Source organism: Sceloporus occidentalis, unplaced genomic scaffold (genome assembly GCF_023333645.1).
Source record: "Sceloporus occidentalis isolate IW3139 unplaced genomic scaffold, rSceOcc1.0.p SCAF_43, whole genome shotgun sequence".
NCBI lineage: Eukaryota > Metazoa > Chordata > Lepidosauria > Squamata > Phrynosomatidae > Sceloporus > Sceloporus occidentalis.
Window position 1 is genome coordinate 6,567,684 of NW_028317023.1, and position 13,967 is coordinate 6,581,650.

Here is a 13,967-nt window from a genome sequence, read left to right on the forward strand (position 1 = left end):
GTTTCCCTTTGGTTTGGTATAAAAAGAAACCTTGGTGTGAGTATGAACACAAGAATATATGAAAGAGAAATAAAGAAGATACAAAGATCTTTTAAGTGCACTGACTATAATATTATTATTATTATTATTATTATTGTCATTATTGTTAACATAACTGTATCTCTGCATGTATTTTATTAAACCCATCAAAGATGTCAAGAATAATGTAACACTTTCAACTACCAAGAAGGGCTGGGGGAGAAGACCAATATGGCAGCAAATACATTAATGAGTTTGAGATCAGCATGTATGGTTGGAGGCTGGTGGAGGTGCAAAGATTTAAATGAGTTTAGCTTTGTGGAAAAATTATGTGTAAAAATGCCTATGCATAACCAAAGGAAAAAATAAAATATATATTTTTGCGTTTTGTAATACACAATTATAACATATGATGATGTCATTTTCATATAAACAGTAAAGGAATTTACAGATGGTGGTGTGCAGATTGCACTGCTTGGGAACTGCATAAATTACACTCGTTATTACTGTTAAGCATGACGTCATGTGTGTTGTGTCATGGTAGTCGTCCGGCAAGACACACAAGGCCCAACAGTCACTGGTCCACGTTTCCTTTGCCTCTTTCTCAATTTGGTCTTGATGATTTAGCTGTTGAGGTCCTCTTCTTGATTCAGCATACCTCTTTCCCTGTGTTGTTCCCAGGGATTATGTTCAGCTGGGTGAGCTGTGCTGCATGCTCCTTGGCTTTTAGCCTGAGGGCTGCTATGCTAGAGGCCCGTCTGTCTGCTGCAGCTGTTGCTGGGTCTGATAAGCCACTGGATTGCACTGCACTTTCGACAGCAGGACTGGGTTGCCTTAGGAGGGCAGCAGCAGTGGAAGCACTAGTAAGGGGAGCCATGGTGGAGAAAAGCCTGCAAGCAATAACACACAGCAAGATCAAGACCATGCATATCATAGGAGCATTACCTAAAGAGATGTTTATTCCCCCATTGGCACGTTAAGAGTTAAAATATGGTCGTCTTCCAGTTGCCCAATCTGGCTCCCAACAATAGGACATCTCCTGCTACTAACAACTTGGTCCGTACCTCTATCAAAATCCACACCTGCCAAGTATTGAAATATTTTTGACACCTTTAACCCTTTGGGTATCAGTGATGAGCAAACCTATACATTGGAATGCTTTGTTCACCCTACAGCACTTAAAGGGAGATTTCAACATCACTTTGCCAATCTATAATTCCAAAAACAGATCAGGCCTCGCCTTAAAGCAAATCCTAATAAAACTAGAAGATAAATATTTTCTTTTCACTGCAGTAATATGAATTTAGAAAACAAACTGTGTATATTAATTTCCAAAATGCATTACCAATTACTTTCATTTAAATAAGCTTTATCGTAGGTAAATCTTGAAAGTATTGTGCAGTAACGGAAAAAGGAAAAAAAAACATTTCATTCTGGGAAATTAATACAACTATCAGTTAATTCTGGGTAGTAATAATAATATATAATAATCATATTCATATTAATACTGTTCTACCTAGCTTTGCATATCTTTTGGATCAACAGCAACAAATTAACAGATATAGGAAAGGCTGAACTTGATGGACGCATGTTTTTTTTTTATAACTATATAAATCGTTTTTACTATTTGATATTGGGAATCCATCGGGAAGCTAGTGAATGTCTCAAGACTAATAATGCTTTCCTATGAATGTTTCTACTGGTAAGCTACCAAAACAAGCCAAGGGAGATTTGTGTACCCTCCATTAGCCTTAGCTGTGATCAGCAGCCTTCTTGCTGAGATGTGTGATGGCTCTTAGCACAGGCACTGAGGCAGGCTAGTGTTTGGTGTCACTAACTGAGCAATAACACCTGCCATTACGCTGGGGGCAATAGCATGAACTACTTTGTCTAAAGTGGGCAACACCAGAGCCATTGAACAGTCAAAAACAAACACTGCATACAGTAGTTCAAACGTTTGGCGTCACCTATAAATGTCCTTCTTTTTGAAAGAAGATTAAATTCTGGCCATTAAAATAGATCAGAAATGGTTGATTGGTAATGGAATATGTTCATAGGCTACATTGGCCCTTAATCAGCAGCTACCCAGTGTTCCCTTTGCGATTATGTTAGCACAGTTAGCAATTTCCTTGTTTTCCATGAAAACAGCTAAGTGACCGCACACTTCTGAACAGCAGTGTGTGTGTATAAATATATCTATCTGTCTATCTGTACAATACATGCATATATGCACTTGATATGAGCAGGTGCCCCACACTGCATTTACCAAGATCTTACATTAATATTTCCATTCTATTTATAGTATTCATTCTAATTATCCATATATAACTTGAAAAAGCGAATTCTAGAAAGCACTAATTTTTTAAGGATACACACACAGATAATATATAACAGGGTTTGTACTTGACATTTAAACTAGATTTGGCACTATCAAATATCTTTAGAATTCGAATATAAAATAGAACATCGAATTGCTCAAGAAACGTTATTAAATTCAAAACATACGACCTCTCCAGATGTTAAATCGATTTTACCAACTAATTAACTTGTTAAGGTTTCCGCAATGCATTTTCAATTCCACCATATGAAGAAAAGGGTGGGGATGTTTTCTGTGAACAATCTGTTCATGGCTATATATATATATATATATATATATATATATATATATATATATATATATATATATATATATATATAATATAGAAAACATTTGTTAATTGTACTGATATTTCTGATTTCTGATATTTCTTGATCCTCAGCCATACAAAATGATCGCTGAGCGTCATGGGATTTAAAGTTTGCTGCTTGTGTCTAGCTGTTTGCTGTTAGTATAGCAGTATATATTATTAAACTTTCTAAGTCAGGGTTCAAGTTGTGTATATGTATTTTCCAAGTATTCAAAAGCATATATTATTTTGTTACTGCACTAATCAACTACAATTGGTTTGTATAAATAATGGAAACTGGCCAAATCATTCTGTCTTCTGCTAATGTTTCCCTAATAACTATTGAAGTGTCATGTGGGATATAAAAGGTTATAAGATATTTTGAGCAGCTTACTGTGGTTCCATTCCACCAAGGTTTTACTACCCTCAATAAAGGGTTAAATACCCATCTCACTTGACAACATTATTGTATTTCCTAGTAACCATTTTTTTCAGAATAAGAAACAGAATAATGCTTGTACAAGACAGTTAATACCAATTATTTCTAAACTTAGTTTTTTATCTGTGAAGCATTGAAAACTAAAAAAACTGAATTAACTATGTGCTGTCTAGAGAGATCTATAAAAGTATGATATACATAAGTGTGACATTTAAATCACTGCAATATATTCATTTTTAGTAAGTAATTAAGCATTTAAGTTGAATTTCTTAATTTAAGCAAAATTATATATATTATTTGTACAAATTTTTTTTTTGAGGGGGTTACCAACGATTCAGAGCCTGTACTGGTCTCTTGTATGTGAAATTGAAATGCTACATTTGGTAAAATGTCACCAAGCTGTTGGTACCGAATAAACAAGGTAAAAGTAAAAACAAGCAACGCCATGACTGCAGTCCAATTGGTCTAATGCCCATCAGTTAATTAACCAGTAATTCAGAGCCGGTACTTTTCTAGGATTAAAACTTGTTAATATGCAAAGAGCAGTTTTAATGCAAAAAGTTGTGCAGTCACTATAGCAACCAATCCAACTGTCCTGCTGATTGCCCCACTTTTTATAACTATGCACCAGAATACTTTTTGTCTTGTTTGTTATACATATTAAACAATTGTTACCTGCCAAATGCAGGGCTGATGAAGGCTGGGTGTCGAAACACAGCTGCTCCCAGGAAAGTGCTGAGTCCTAATGGGGTCCCACTAGGGGGTAATGAAGTGGAGCCTGGTGGAGGAGGTAGACTTGGGAAGGCGGCAGCTGCAGCAGCTGCTGCTGCTGTCCATGCAGAGTCCAAGGCATGATGGTGGGGTGGAAATGGACTGGCATCAAGGTATGGACTAAGGGGGTGACTGGCTGACAAGGGGCCTGGAAAAGGCAGACCTGGGGCGTGGGTCTGTGCACCAGCCTTCTCTCTCTTTCTCCACTTCGCTCTGCGATTCTGAAACCACACCTGAAACCCCAAGGAAACAACATTAATAGTTTTAGATTTCCTTATTAGTTCTTTTTAAAAATTCTGGCACAAGTGAGCAAGTACAGGTTACTGGGTAATCAATCCTATGAAACCATGGGACCCTTGAATAATCCCTCTATATCTCATATCATGCAAGTTCACAGCTGGTGCTGATACCACGAAAAGATTCCTTGGTTCCAAAAGATGTCTATGTCTCAGTTGTGGCTGGTTATATTTAGCCTGCTTTATTCTGGAACAATATGACCTACATGGAAAGATTTTGACGCACACCTCAACATCATCTGCGTGATATATATATATATATATATATATATATATATATATATATATATATATATATATATTGTAAACATTGTGACTTGCATTATTTGATTATATATATATATATATATATATATATATATATATATATATATATATATATAATGCAAGTCACAATGTTTAGAGTCACAATAACTGGATTCGTGACGTTCTGGGTTGCCTACAGAAATAAGGGCTATAATATAATGATGGGTTAGTCACATATTGCTTCTTTTTTTCCCCAAGAATCAAGACTAGCTTGATTAAAGAGAGGGTTTGATATGGTTGCTACTGATGTCACCAGCCTCTACTTAATGTTCCATGGATGACCGTTTGGCTGATGAGCTAAGGGGAAGGGGGGGGGGATAAAAAAAAAAAGAAAACCATCATGATCCACAGTGTCTTTTTACAAGATGGTTCTCTGTTGAATCAAATATGTCCTATAGCTGAGATGTCGGAGATATGATTGGATATTGCAATTATGAGATACAATTTGCTACCTTGTATTTATAGTTGGCCATGTACATACATATATCCGTGCAAACATATAAAAGAGATCTTAATGTGTCAGCTGAACGTGTAATAAAAATACATTATAAAAATTCAACAGCAAGTAGCATATACACCACTGGTATAAAAATAAATGTTTTACTAGTAACTTCTGATATATAAATTAAAAGAAAAACATAAAAACACATGTCATTCTCTCCGTAACTTCCAAGTAATAATATTGCTTTAAAATTCCGAAAATTATTTTAACATTTACATGTTATCCCAATTTTAAAGGAAGAAGTAGTATTGAACATAAATAATTCAGAAAGCTGTAATATAAATAAATACGACCATGTATAACAAATTGAAAAATAAGGGCAATATTGGCATCATTTCTTCTATCCTGATTGAGGGTGTTATTGCTAAACGCCAATTGCTTACACTCATCTGTTAAACGAACTCATAAAATCTACATTATGAGCCTATAAATATAACCTTTTGCTTCCTGAGCAGCACATTAAATTCTAGGGATAGGTAACTACTTAATGCTATTTGCTTTTATTTTTTTTTATTTTAATTCACACGAGAAGACACTATCACCTTATATTATATTAAACAGATACTCCAGAAATAAAAAAAAAACTTATTTTAAGAAATAATATACATTTCTCCATAATTTGCATGGAATAGACAATATTTAGTATTGGCACATATCAAATATTAACCATATCTAATACGAAATTCAGGAATCTCAAATAAATATACTGTAGTGGTGATGTTGGTCAAATGTATCAAATCATAATTTATATTTAGCGCTGGTATCGTTGTAGATAAAGACATACAAATAAAATACGATAATCTATAGCTGATCTCTTTAGAAATTGTTTAAATGTATATCTATTTATTATGCATTTAACGGATGGGCTTTAAATAGCGTTTGTACTACGCAGGGGGATAAACGGAAATAACTAAAAATAATATGTAGGTTTACAGAAAATGGAAGTTAAAATAAACAATGGTCTTACTTGGAATTCGGATATGTCATCTATGAAAGCAACAAAATCTAAATATTTGTTCTATATTAACAGCGCTGCATGTTAGCATAATAAACACTATTGTATTTGGTTAGCAAATTTTTTTTTTTTTTACCAATTTTTTAAAATAAAATAAAGCTTTTTTCCCAATTGAAACGTTAATCGAACATCTTCTATTTACACGATCTGCTGTAGAAATAATTTTTTTTCTCTTCTCGCACCCCCCACCCCCCTAAAAGTTATTTAACTTTCCCACGAATTTCCCCCTGGAGCTGAAAATACCTATTTGCTGTCACATCCCTGTTTGACAATGGAGAAATGTGTCAACAAAAGATGGGAGACTTGTCAGATTAGACCCTTCTAATGCAAGAAGCTGTTGTGTATTAAATGAGCCATATGGAATTTATTATGCTTTATCAGCCTTTGATTGTAACTGTAAAGTGATTTGCTCAGCTTCAGACCTGGGGACATCTGTTTTCTGTTGGCAATCAGGGCATCCCAATGTTTATCGTCTCTTTGGTTATGAGACATGGGTTAGGAAATGTACTATGGTATGGGGCCTTTTAATAGCATTGCACCCACTTACAGGGCCAGCTATTAGATCAATGCAGGGTTATTACTATCAAAAAATGAGAAATCAAATAGCATTAGCCAGGTCCATGTGTATACTTGATGGGGAAATCAAACAGCATTTTGCCATGAAATAGCCGTGTTTGTTCTAGCAGTAAGTGTGCTTTTATGAAGCCCTATTGGAGTCTTAATCACAGCCAAATACCTGCTTTGAGCTGTACTGATTTCTCTAACAACCAAATATTACTCCTGTTTGTTTCAATTAAAGAGATCTCACCAAATTAATTCTTATAGCAAGCTTGTGTTACTGAGTATAGCAGAATATGTATATATATGTATATATATATATATATATATATATATATATATATATATATATATATATATATATATATATAATAGTTGTATATACCCTGACATTGCATATAGGATCCTGCAATCCTCCCAATTCACAGTTTTATCCCCCATTCAGCTTTAACAGATATGGACAATGTTTTCAACATTGGATCCCTCCCCAGTGGCCTTCAAACTTGCTCCTTAATTTATCAAAGGTGGAATGTAATAATTGCATGTTGTTTGATTAATTAATTCCTGGACTCAAGGGAGATTTATTTGTTTTCAGTTTAGCATTTAGTTGGTGATTGCAGACAGCAGCTACATTGGAGACTCTATAAATAGACTCAAAATGCCACATATATTTATTAGAGCAGCTGGAGATCACATAGACAACTGAAGGTGGACAGAAGCCCACTTTATTTACCCTCCTCCACCCCCAACGTAAATGTATTGCCCTCCAAATCTCTGGACTCACCTGCACTCTGGCTTCAGTGAGATCCAGACGCATTGCAAGTTCCTCTCTTAAAACAAAACAAAGAAATAAAACTATTAGGTGTCATTCTTCAAGTAGCTAATAAATATTATCATATAAACCCCAACATCTTTATCCATGCTTATTGAATTGCTGCGAATTAAACATGCCTAAATTTGTATACCTAGTACATATGTATATACCATGTACACTGGTTAGGTAATTATGCAATGTTAGCAGATAAAATGTGTACACTGTGCGAAAATATATATGTACACAGTGTTCAGATAAATATTTATATTATATGAGAAATAATAATGAAATCATAAACTTGGACCACATATGACATTTTTAATCTAAATTGATAATTTTACTAATTAATACATATAATTCACGGTGATTTTAGATGTAAAAGTGTGGTAAGTAGGAAACGCATTTAATGAATGCATTTTATTTCATTATATAATAATGTATTTTAGATTTTTTTCACTCCAAATCTATTTCGATCAAATTTTTAATAAAGGCGGCGTTTCTTACAAGGAACCATAAAATAACAGTAATGATTACCGCTATTACAACAAATTAATGTTTGATAAGAAATTTTTTTTTTTTTCTGAAACGAATATTTTCGTTGACATCGAATAATATACCTTAGCAAATGGATAATAAAATGCTAACTTTTCTGCAAACTTGATATCCCCCTACTTCACAACAAAAAAATATTGTACATATTAACATAATTCGGTTCTAGCGTTTTAATAATATATAGGGGTATTCAATATTCAACTATATCCTCCATAAGCATAGACTGAAAAAATAAATCAATAATAAAACAAGCAACAAAAATAGCATTTATAAATTATAAACTATTTGAATAAATTTTTGAGGGATTATAGAGCCACAATATCTCTGAATATATTCATTTAATTGAAACAGGTGTTTGCTTAGATTATAGTAAAATGCTTAATTAACTGTAATATATAATTACTTTGTAATCTATCTATCTATCTATCTATCTATCTACCCATCCATCTATCTTATTGTCACATCATCTTTATCTCCCAGCCTGCACCTATGCATTTCAAGAAAAGTGACAAGAGAAATAAACCCTAAATCACATAGATCTAAGGATTTCCCTGCTGGGAAAGACTTAGCCAGAATGTGACACCTAGCAGCTTTAGTTTTGACAGAGAAAGCTTCACTACATCGTATAAAAATAAATCGCTCTGTAAGAGTTTAGCTGGACAGTTTCTCCGCTAATATAGCCATTTAACTAAAACAGATCTCTGTATAGATAAAAAAAAAGTACACGTATTGAGGGGAAAACATTTGAATTACTAATAATGCACATCAGAAAAATCTTACAATCTCGGGGGATTAATTATTTATTGCTTCTTAATTAAAGTAACGAATATTCTTAATTCATAAGAAGTACATAAAAAGTGGGGTTTGTGGTAGTTCCTTTCACTGCATTGATTTTATAGCTGGACAAGATACAATGCTATTATTTGGGGCTATTATTCCCGGGACCCGTTCCACCCGCTCTCCCTTTTGCTGAAAAAAGGATTTACCTGGTGAAAACGTCGGGATAGTGGGTTTTCTGGAAGGCCCTCTCCAGCTCCTCAAGTTGGTAACTGGTGAAGGTGGTCCTGTACCTCCTCTGCTTCCTCTTTAGCATGCCCTCCTCTGAGTCGCTACCTGCTGACAGACACACACTGTCCTCTCCATCCTTGCCATCACCATCCGAGGTGTGAAGTAGAAGCTCCTCTTTTGGAGAAATGTCCCCATCAGTCCCACAAGTTGGTTGCTGCTGTTGCTGATATTGAGGGAGCTGGTCCTTCAGAAGTCCTCTGTTAGAGTTGCTGGTGTTGTTATTGTTGTGTTGCTTCTCAGCTTCGTCTTCTTCCTCTTCATCCTCTTCCATATCCTCATCATCATCATCCTCTTCCTCACCTCCCGGGCTTTGAGAAAGCGCTCCCAGCCTTTCCTGAAGAGAGGTACATGAGCCGGTGGAACCAATCTGTATCTGCTGCTGTTGGAGACCCTCTGGACTCCCATCTTCTCTCAGCAGGGGGGCGCTGTTCTCCCTGTACGATTTACTTCGGCTGATGCTGACTTGAGGGGCCTGGCTGATCTTTAGACTATGGTTATCCCAGCTACCCTCACCTCCAGCCCCTACAAGCAAGAGGCGGTCAGCCTTATCCGATCTGGGGACTCCAGACCTAGCATCAGGCAGAGATTGGAGGTGCAATCGCCCACCAGTCCCCACAGGACCATACAACCTTCTTAACTTGGGAGGCAGGTGCAGTTCAGCCTCAAAAGTAACATTACTCTTCGGAGACCCTACAACGAGAGATGGAGAATTAAGAAAAGATGCAAAACAGAAAAAAACATGTTACTCATGAGTTCACAAACCACAGATATTTATTTATTTTACTATTAATAATATTCTAGAATATTAATAATATTCTATATTCTATATATATATATATATATATTTAAATACTGTTAACGAAAGTAATTTATTTCCTATTAATTATTAAATGAGGGTGACTTACAAAAAATGGCTTACTATCAATAAATGCCAAAGCAATTATTTTCGCTTTAATATTTCCCAAAAATGATTTCCTATTGGCATTTCTCTTCGGTTCATTGAATAATGAAGTTAACATAACAGATTTGATGGGAAATATCCTGGTAATTGGATGCCTTTGAAATCAGTCTAATTACTGTCAACAAGGAATTTCAACACTTGTAAAAGTAGATTTCACCTCCAACCCGCCATATGTTTATTAAAGCCACATCTGAAGGAGATATTGTTACATCCACATGGACACATTACGCGTTTTTTATATAATTATATTAAAATATAAATATGTATATTATATAATATATATTTGATATATATGTACAGATATGGAAATATATGACATTTCTACGACTTTTATAACTAAAAAAACTAATGATCAGATTATCGGTAGGAAAATCTCATGCTAAAATGTATCTGCTGTTAACATAATATTTTATTAGTATTAAAACAAATAAATCAGATGTTTTAAAATGTAAAACAGTGTGCTTTGGCATGGTTTTCCCCACAGTTTCATTTACTATTGTCGCTCGATATGTTAAATTCGAATTATTCACATTTAGAGGGGAAAAAAAATTCTAACTGAATTCATCAGAAATATTAATACTGTAGAATGAGTACATACTTTCGTATGCTCATTGGAAAGTGCTTTACTCACTTAACTGATTAAGGTTTTATTAATCATTTGACAACTTTAGTGCCCGAAAAAAATAAACAAACAAATGAAAATAGCAATGCTAAAGAAAAGATAGGTTCTAATTTATTTTAATAAAACAGATTTTAAAAAATATATATATTTCATTCGATGTCAATAAAGCTGCCATTAAAATAAGTACTAAGGGGTGGGAGACGTTGTTTTGAGACATATAAAGGCCTATACTTTGTTTCAAATCAGTAACATTGTAGAATTTAATTGATTTACTCACTCACAAGCTTTTTTACCTTCTAAAGTTTTGTCCTGATCGGTCCTGTTGGTCAGTGAAGGCAAGTTCTGAGTGCTGAGCAGTCTCATTTTGCAGGGACTCCTCCTGCCGAGAATGCTGTCTATGCAGTAAGAGGAGAGCAGGGTAGGGGATTTACTTTTACATTCCGGCCTCTCAGAAGTCTCTTCTTGGTACTGATTGCTCATGGCTCTCTCTGCCTGTTGCTTCTTCTCAATGTAGCTGCCAAGAGATTGAGAGCTGAGCTGCAAGGCTGGCTGCTGCTGCTATTGCTAATGCTGCTCAAGGTGTAAGTGTGAAAGCCTGTAGGGTTTACAAGATCCCACAACATCAGTGCCACTCTTCCCTCGTCTTGATCAGGGCACCAGTAGCTAGTGTAGAAAGCTTTACCCCAGAGCCCCTCTCCTCCACGTGTTACAAGGTGATACTGGATTGGCTCAAATGGATTCTGCCACTCATCATACACAGATTAGCCAATGGCTGCCTGCAAATCCTGGATTGGATTCACTCATTAGCATGATGGAACCACCAGCTAGATACTATTTCCTTAAAGCTTGCATCACAGTGGTTAATTTGCCTGTCTAATTCAGGCGTTGTTCCTTTTTCTGCGGTATATAGTATTAATAACAATATTATATTATACGGTAATATATAGGCATTGTTGCATTTGTTGTTACATATTTAAATTGCATGAAAAACAATAAGTATCAAATGATAGAAAATAAAACCTCATTTAGATATTATTTATTTTTTGAATCTCCAATCTTTGTTTTTTTAATTCGATATTGTCCCACATAATAATTGTTAATTTCTATGTATTAGTTAACAGGAGGATGAGCAGAGACAATACTATTTCCTACTGACTTTTCATGTTTTGACACAAGGGACGTTTCATGTTAGAGTATAGGAAAAATGTGTTAGGTTCCTTACTTATATTATGCCATTTATATGAATAGATTTTTTTTATTTTTTATTTTAAATCAGTTAAGCTATGAAATTATTCGATACACTTTGTATAGAAAAACGATATTAAAAATGATGTTGCTCACCTCCTGCCACTCATAGTGTTATTTTAATTTACAAAAAGCATATTTAAAGTTACATAGTTATATAGTTAGGCTGAAAAAAAGACATGCGTCCATCAAGTTCAGCCATTCCCATATCTGTTTATTTCTTGCTGTTGATCCAAAAGAAGGCAAAAAAAAAAGTTGTGGCTCTTTCCAATTTTGCACAAACATCAGCGTCTAAATTGCTAATAAACCTTGAGATATTTAAGGAAGTCATCGAATAGGAAAAAAAGTATATTCGAGGTAAATACTGAATAATAAAGCACTAATAGGGGGAATAAAAGCTATTACGATATTAGAAAACACAAAAACTACAAGATGCATTGAAAGTACTAATGAAACTGTCAATATTACATTTTAACTTCATAATTACACAAAACCATCAGAAGTCAATCTGTGAACATAATACATAGAAGGATTAAATTTAACAGAAATTGAGATTTGTGTCTTGATCTATTCATGTCTCTCTGACTTACTGGGTTCTTATAGTGCCATGTAGGCTCCTTATAATATGATGGATACACTGTACCAGTTCAGTTGGCTCGTATATCAGCAAAGGCAATAAGTGAACCCAGGGACCTGTAAATCCAGGTCAGGTTTAATGCCTTGTCAGACACCCCCTCCCTACACACGCTCTTTCTAACACTTCAATTTATCTAATAAAAAGAGCATATTACAAAGGCATATACTTAAATCGCTTACACCAGGTATTTTAAAAATAAAATACGAGGATCCACAACTGGGGCTTCTCCTGGCTGTAATGTATATGTATATATATATATATATATATATATATATATATATATATATATATATATATATATATATATATATATATATATATATATGTGTGTGTGTGTGTGTGTGTGTGTCTGCGAGATGGTGATATATGGCAGGCAGTGATCAATGTGATTTATACCGCTTCCCACTTACCTGGCCGATGTCTTAGTAAACCTGAAATAAAATCGTACTATTCCCCGCTGTATCACATAGGAAAAACGCATATACCACCTGAATCTCTTATTCTATGCTCTCTCTCTCTCTCTCTCTCTCTCTCTATACACATATATATATATACATATATATATATATATATACATATATATATACATATATATATATATACATCTATATATTTATAAGCATTTGCTTATCTTTTTCTTTATTTCTTTCTCTTTCCTTTTTCCCAGCACCGATTAATCTATCTACATATCTCTCTATATATAGATATAAATACGCATCTGTACCTATATTATTAGCCTGGTATATTGATATGTTAAAAATTTGTGATTTTCTGATCATGTATTATATAAATTATTGTTGGAATATATATATATATATATATATATATATATATATATATATATATCTATATCCAGCAGGACGTATAAGAGGGTTATGGAAAGTGTGCTTCCTATTAGAAGCAGCAGAAGAAGAGCTTTGTTTGTTTTGTCACACAGTGCTCCTTTTTTGTAATAATCTCTAAAATGTGTCTATCAGGAGTGAGAATGTCATTTTACAGGAAAGTCTATTTAACCCATGGAGAAAGGCATGACCTCATTCCCAATCTCTAGCCATCAGTCCCCAAATGATCATTGTCACAATCCATTCCCCCTAAACTTCAACAAGCTACAATTTACTCTTTCTCTATTTATCCCAGTTCAGTTATTGCTGTTCCTGAGGAGCATAACAAACACTTCCAGATGAGGTATATGTCTTTTTACCCCCCCTTACCTTATAATATCCACATGGCTTGGGCAATTTGCTTTAGCAATACATTTCATTGCAATACATTATTTATATCGCATGCATACTTATGAAATGTCATTTAGATGAAGCAAATTCTACCCATATATTTAATTTTCCTTCTCAAAATGCTAAGAATTAAAAATAAAAGTGTCTGCAAATAAAAGGGTACAAAAAAATATTGAATACAAAGAGCACATGAATATACATCTAATTCAATAGAAATGACAAAATATGTAAAGCACAAAAATAAAATAAACTATTTTACTTTGAA

The 13,967-nt window shown here is 34.3% G+C and overlaps 1 protein-coding gene across 1 annotated transcript; it reads right to left on the reverse strand.

The window, feature by feature from the left end:
- Positions 1–667: 667 nt before the first annotated feature.
- LOC149289825 (homeobox protein ARX-like) lies at positions 668–11,068 on the reverse strand. Its single transcript, XM_089490337.1, has 6 exons — positions 10,870–11,068; positions 9,622–9,695; positions 8,924–9,549; positions 7,356–7,401; positions 3,799–4,127; positions 668–908 (listed from the first exon to the last, which is right to left on the reverse strand). Exons 1-6 carry the CDS (start codon positions 11,066–11,068, stop codon positions 668–670), a joined length of 1,515 nt encoding a protein of 504 aa, XP_089346463.1.
- Positions 11,069–13,967: the final 2,899 nt, after the last annotated feature.

Excerpts from the sequence above, each read along its gene's own strand:
- LOC149289825 (XM_089490337.1), bottom strand. The coding sequence starts at position 11,068 with ATGAGCAATCAGTACCAAGAAGAGACTTCTGAGAGGCCGGAATGTAAA. Across the intron at positions 4,128-7,355 it reads TCACTGAAGCCAGAGTGCAG|GTGTGGTTTCAGAATCGCAG; the intron begins GTGAGTCCAGAG and ends TTGGGGTTTCAG. Across the intron at positions 909-3,798 it reads ATCAGCCCTGCATTTGGCAG|GCTTTTCTCCACCATGGCTC; the intron begins GTAACAATTGTT and ends TATTGCTTGCAG.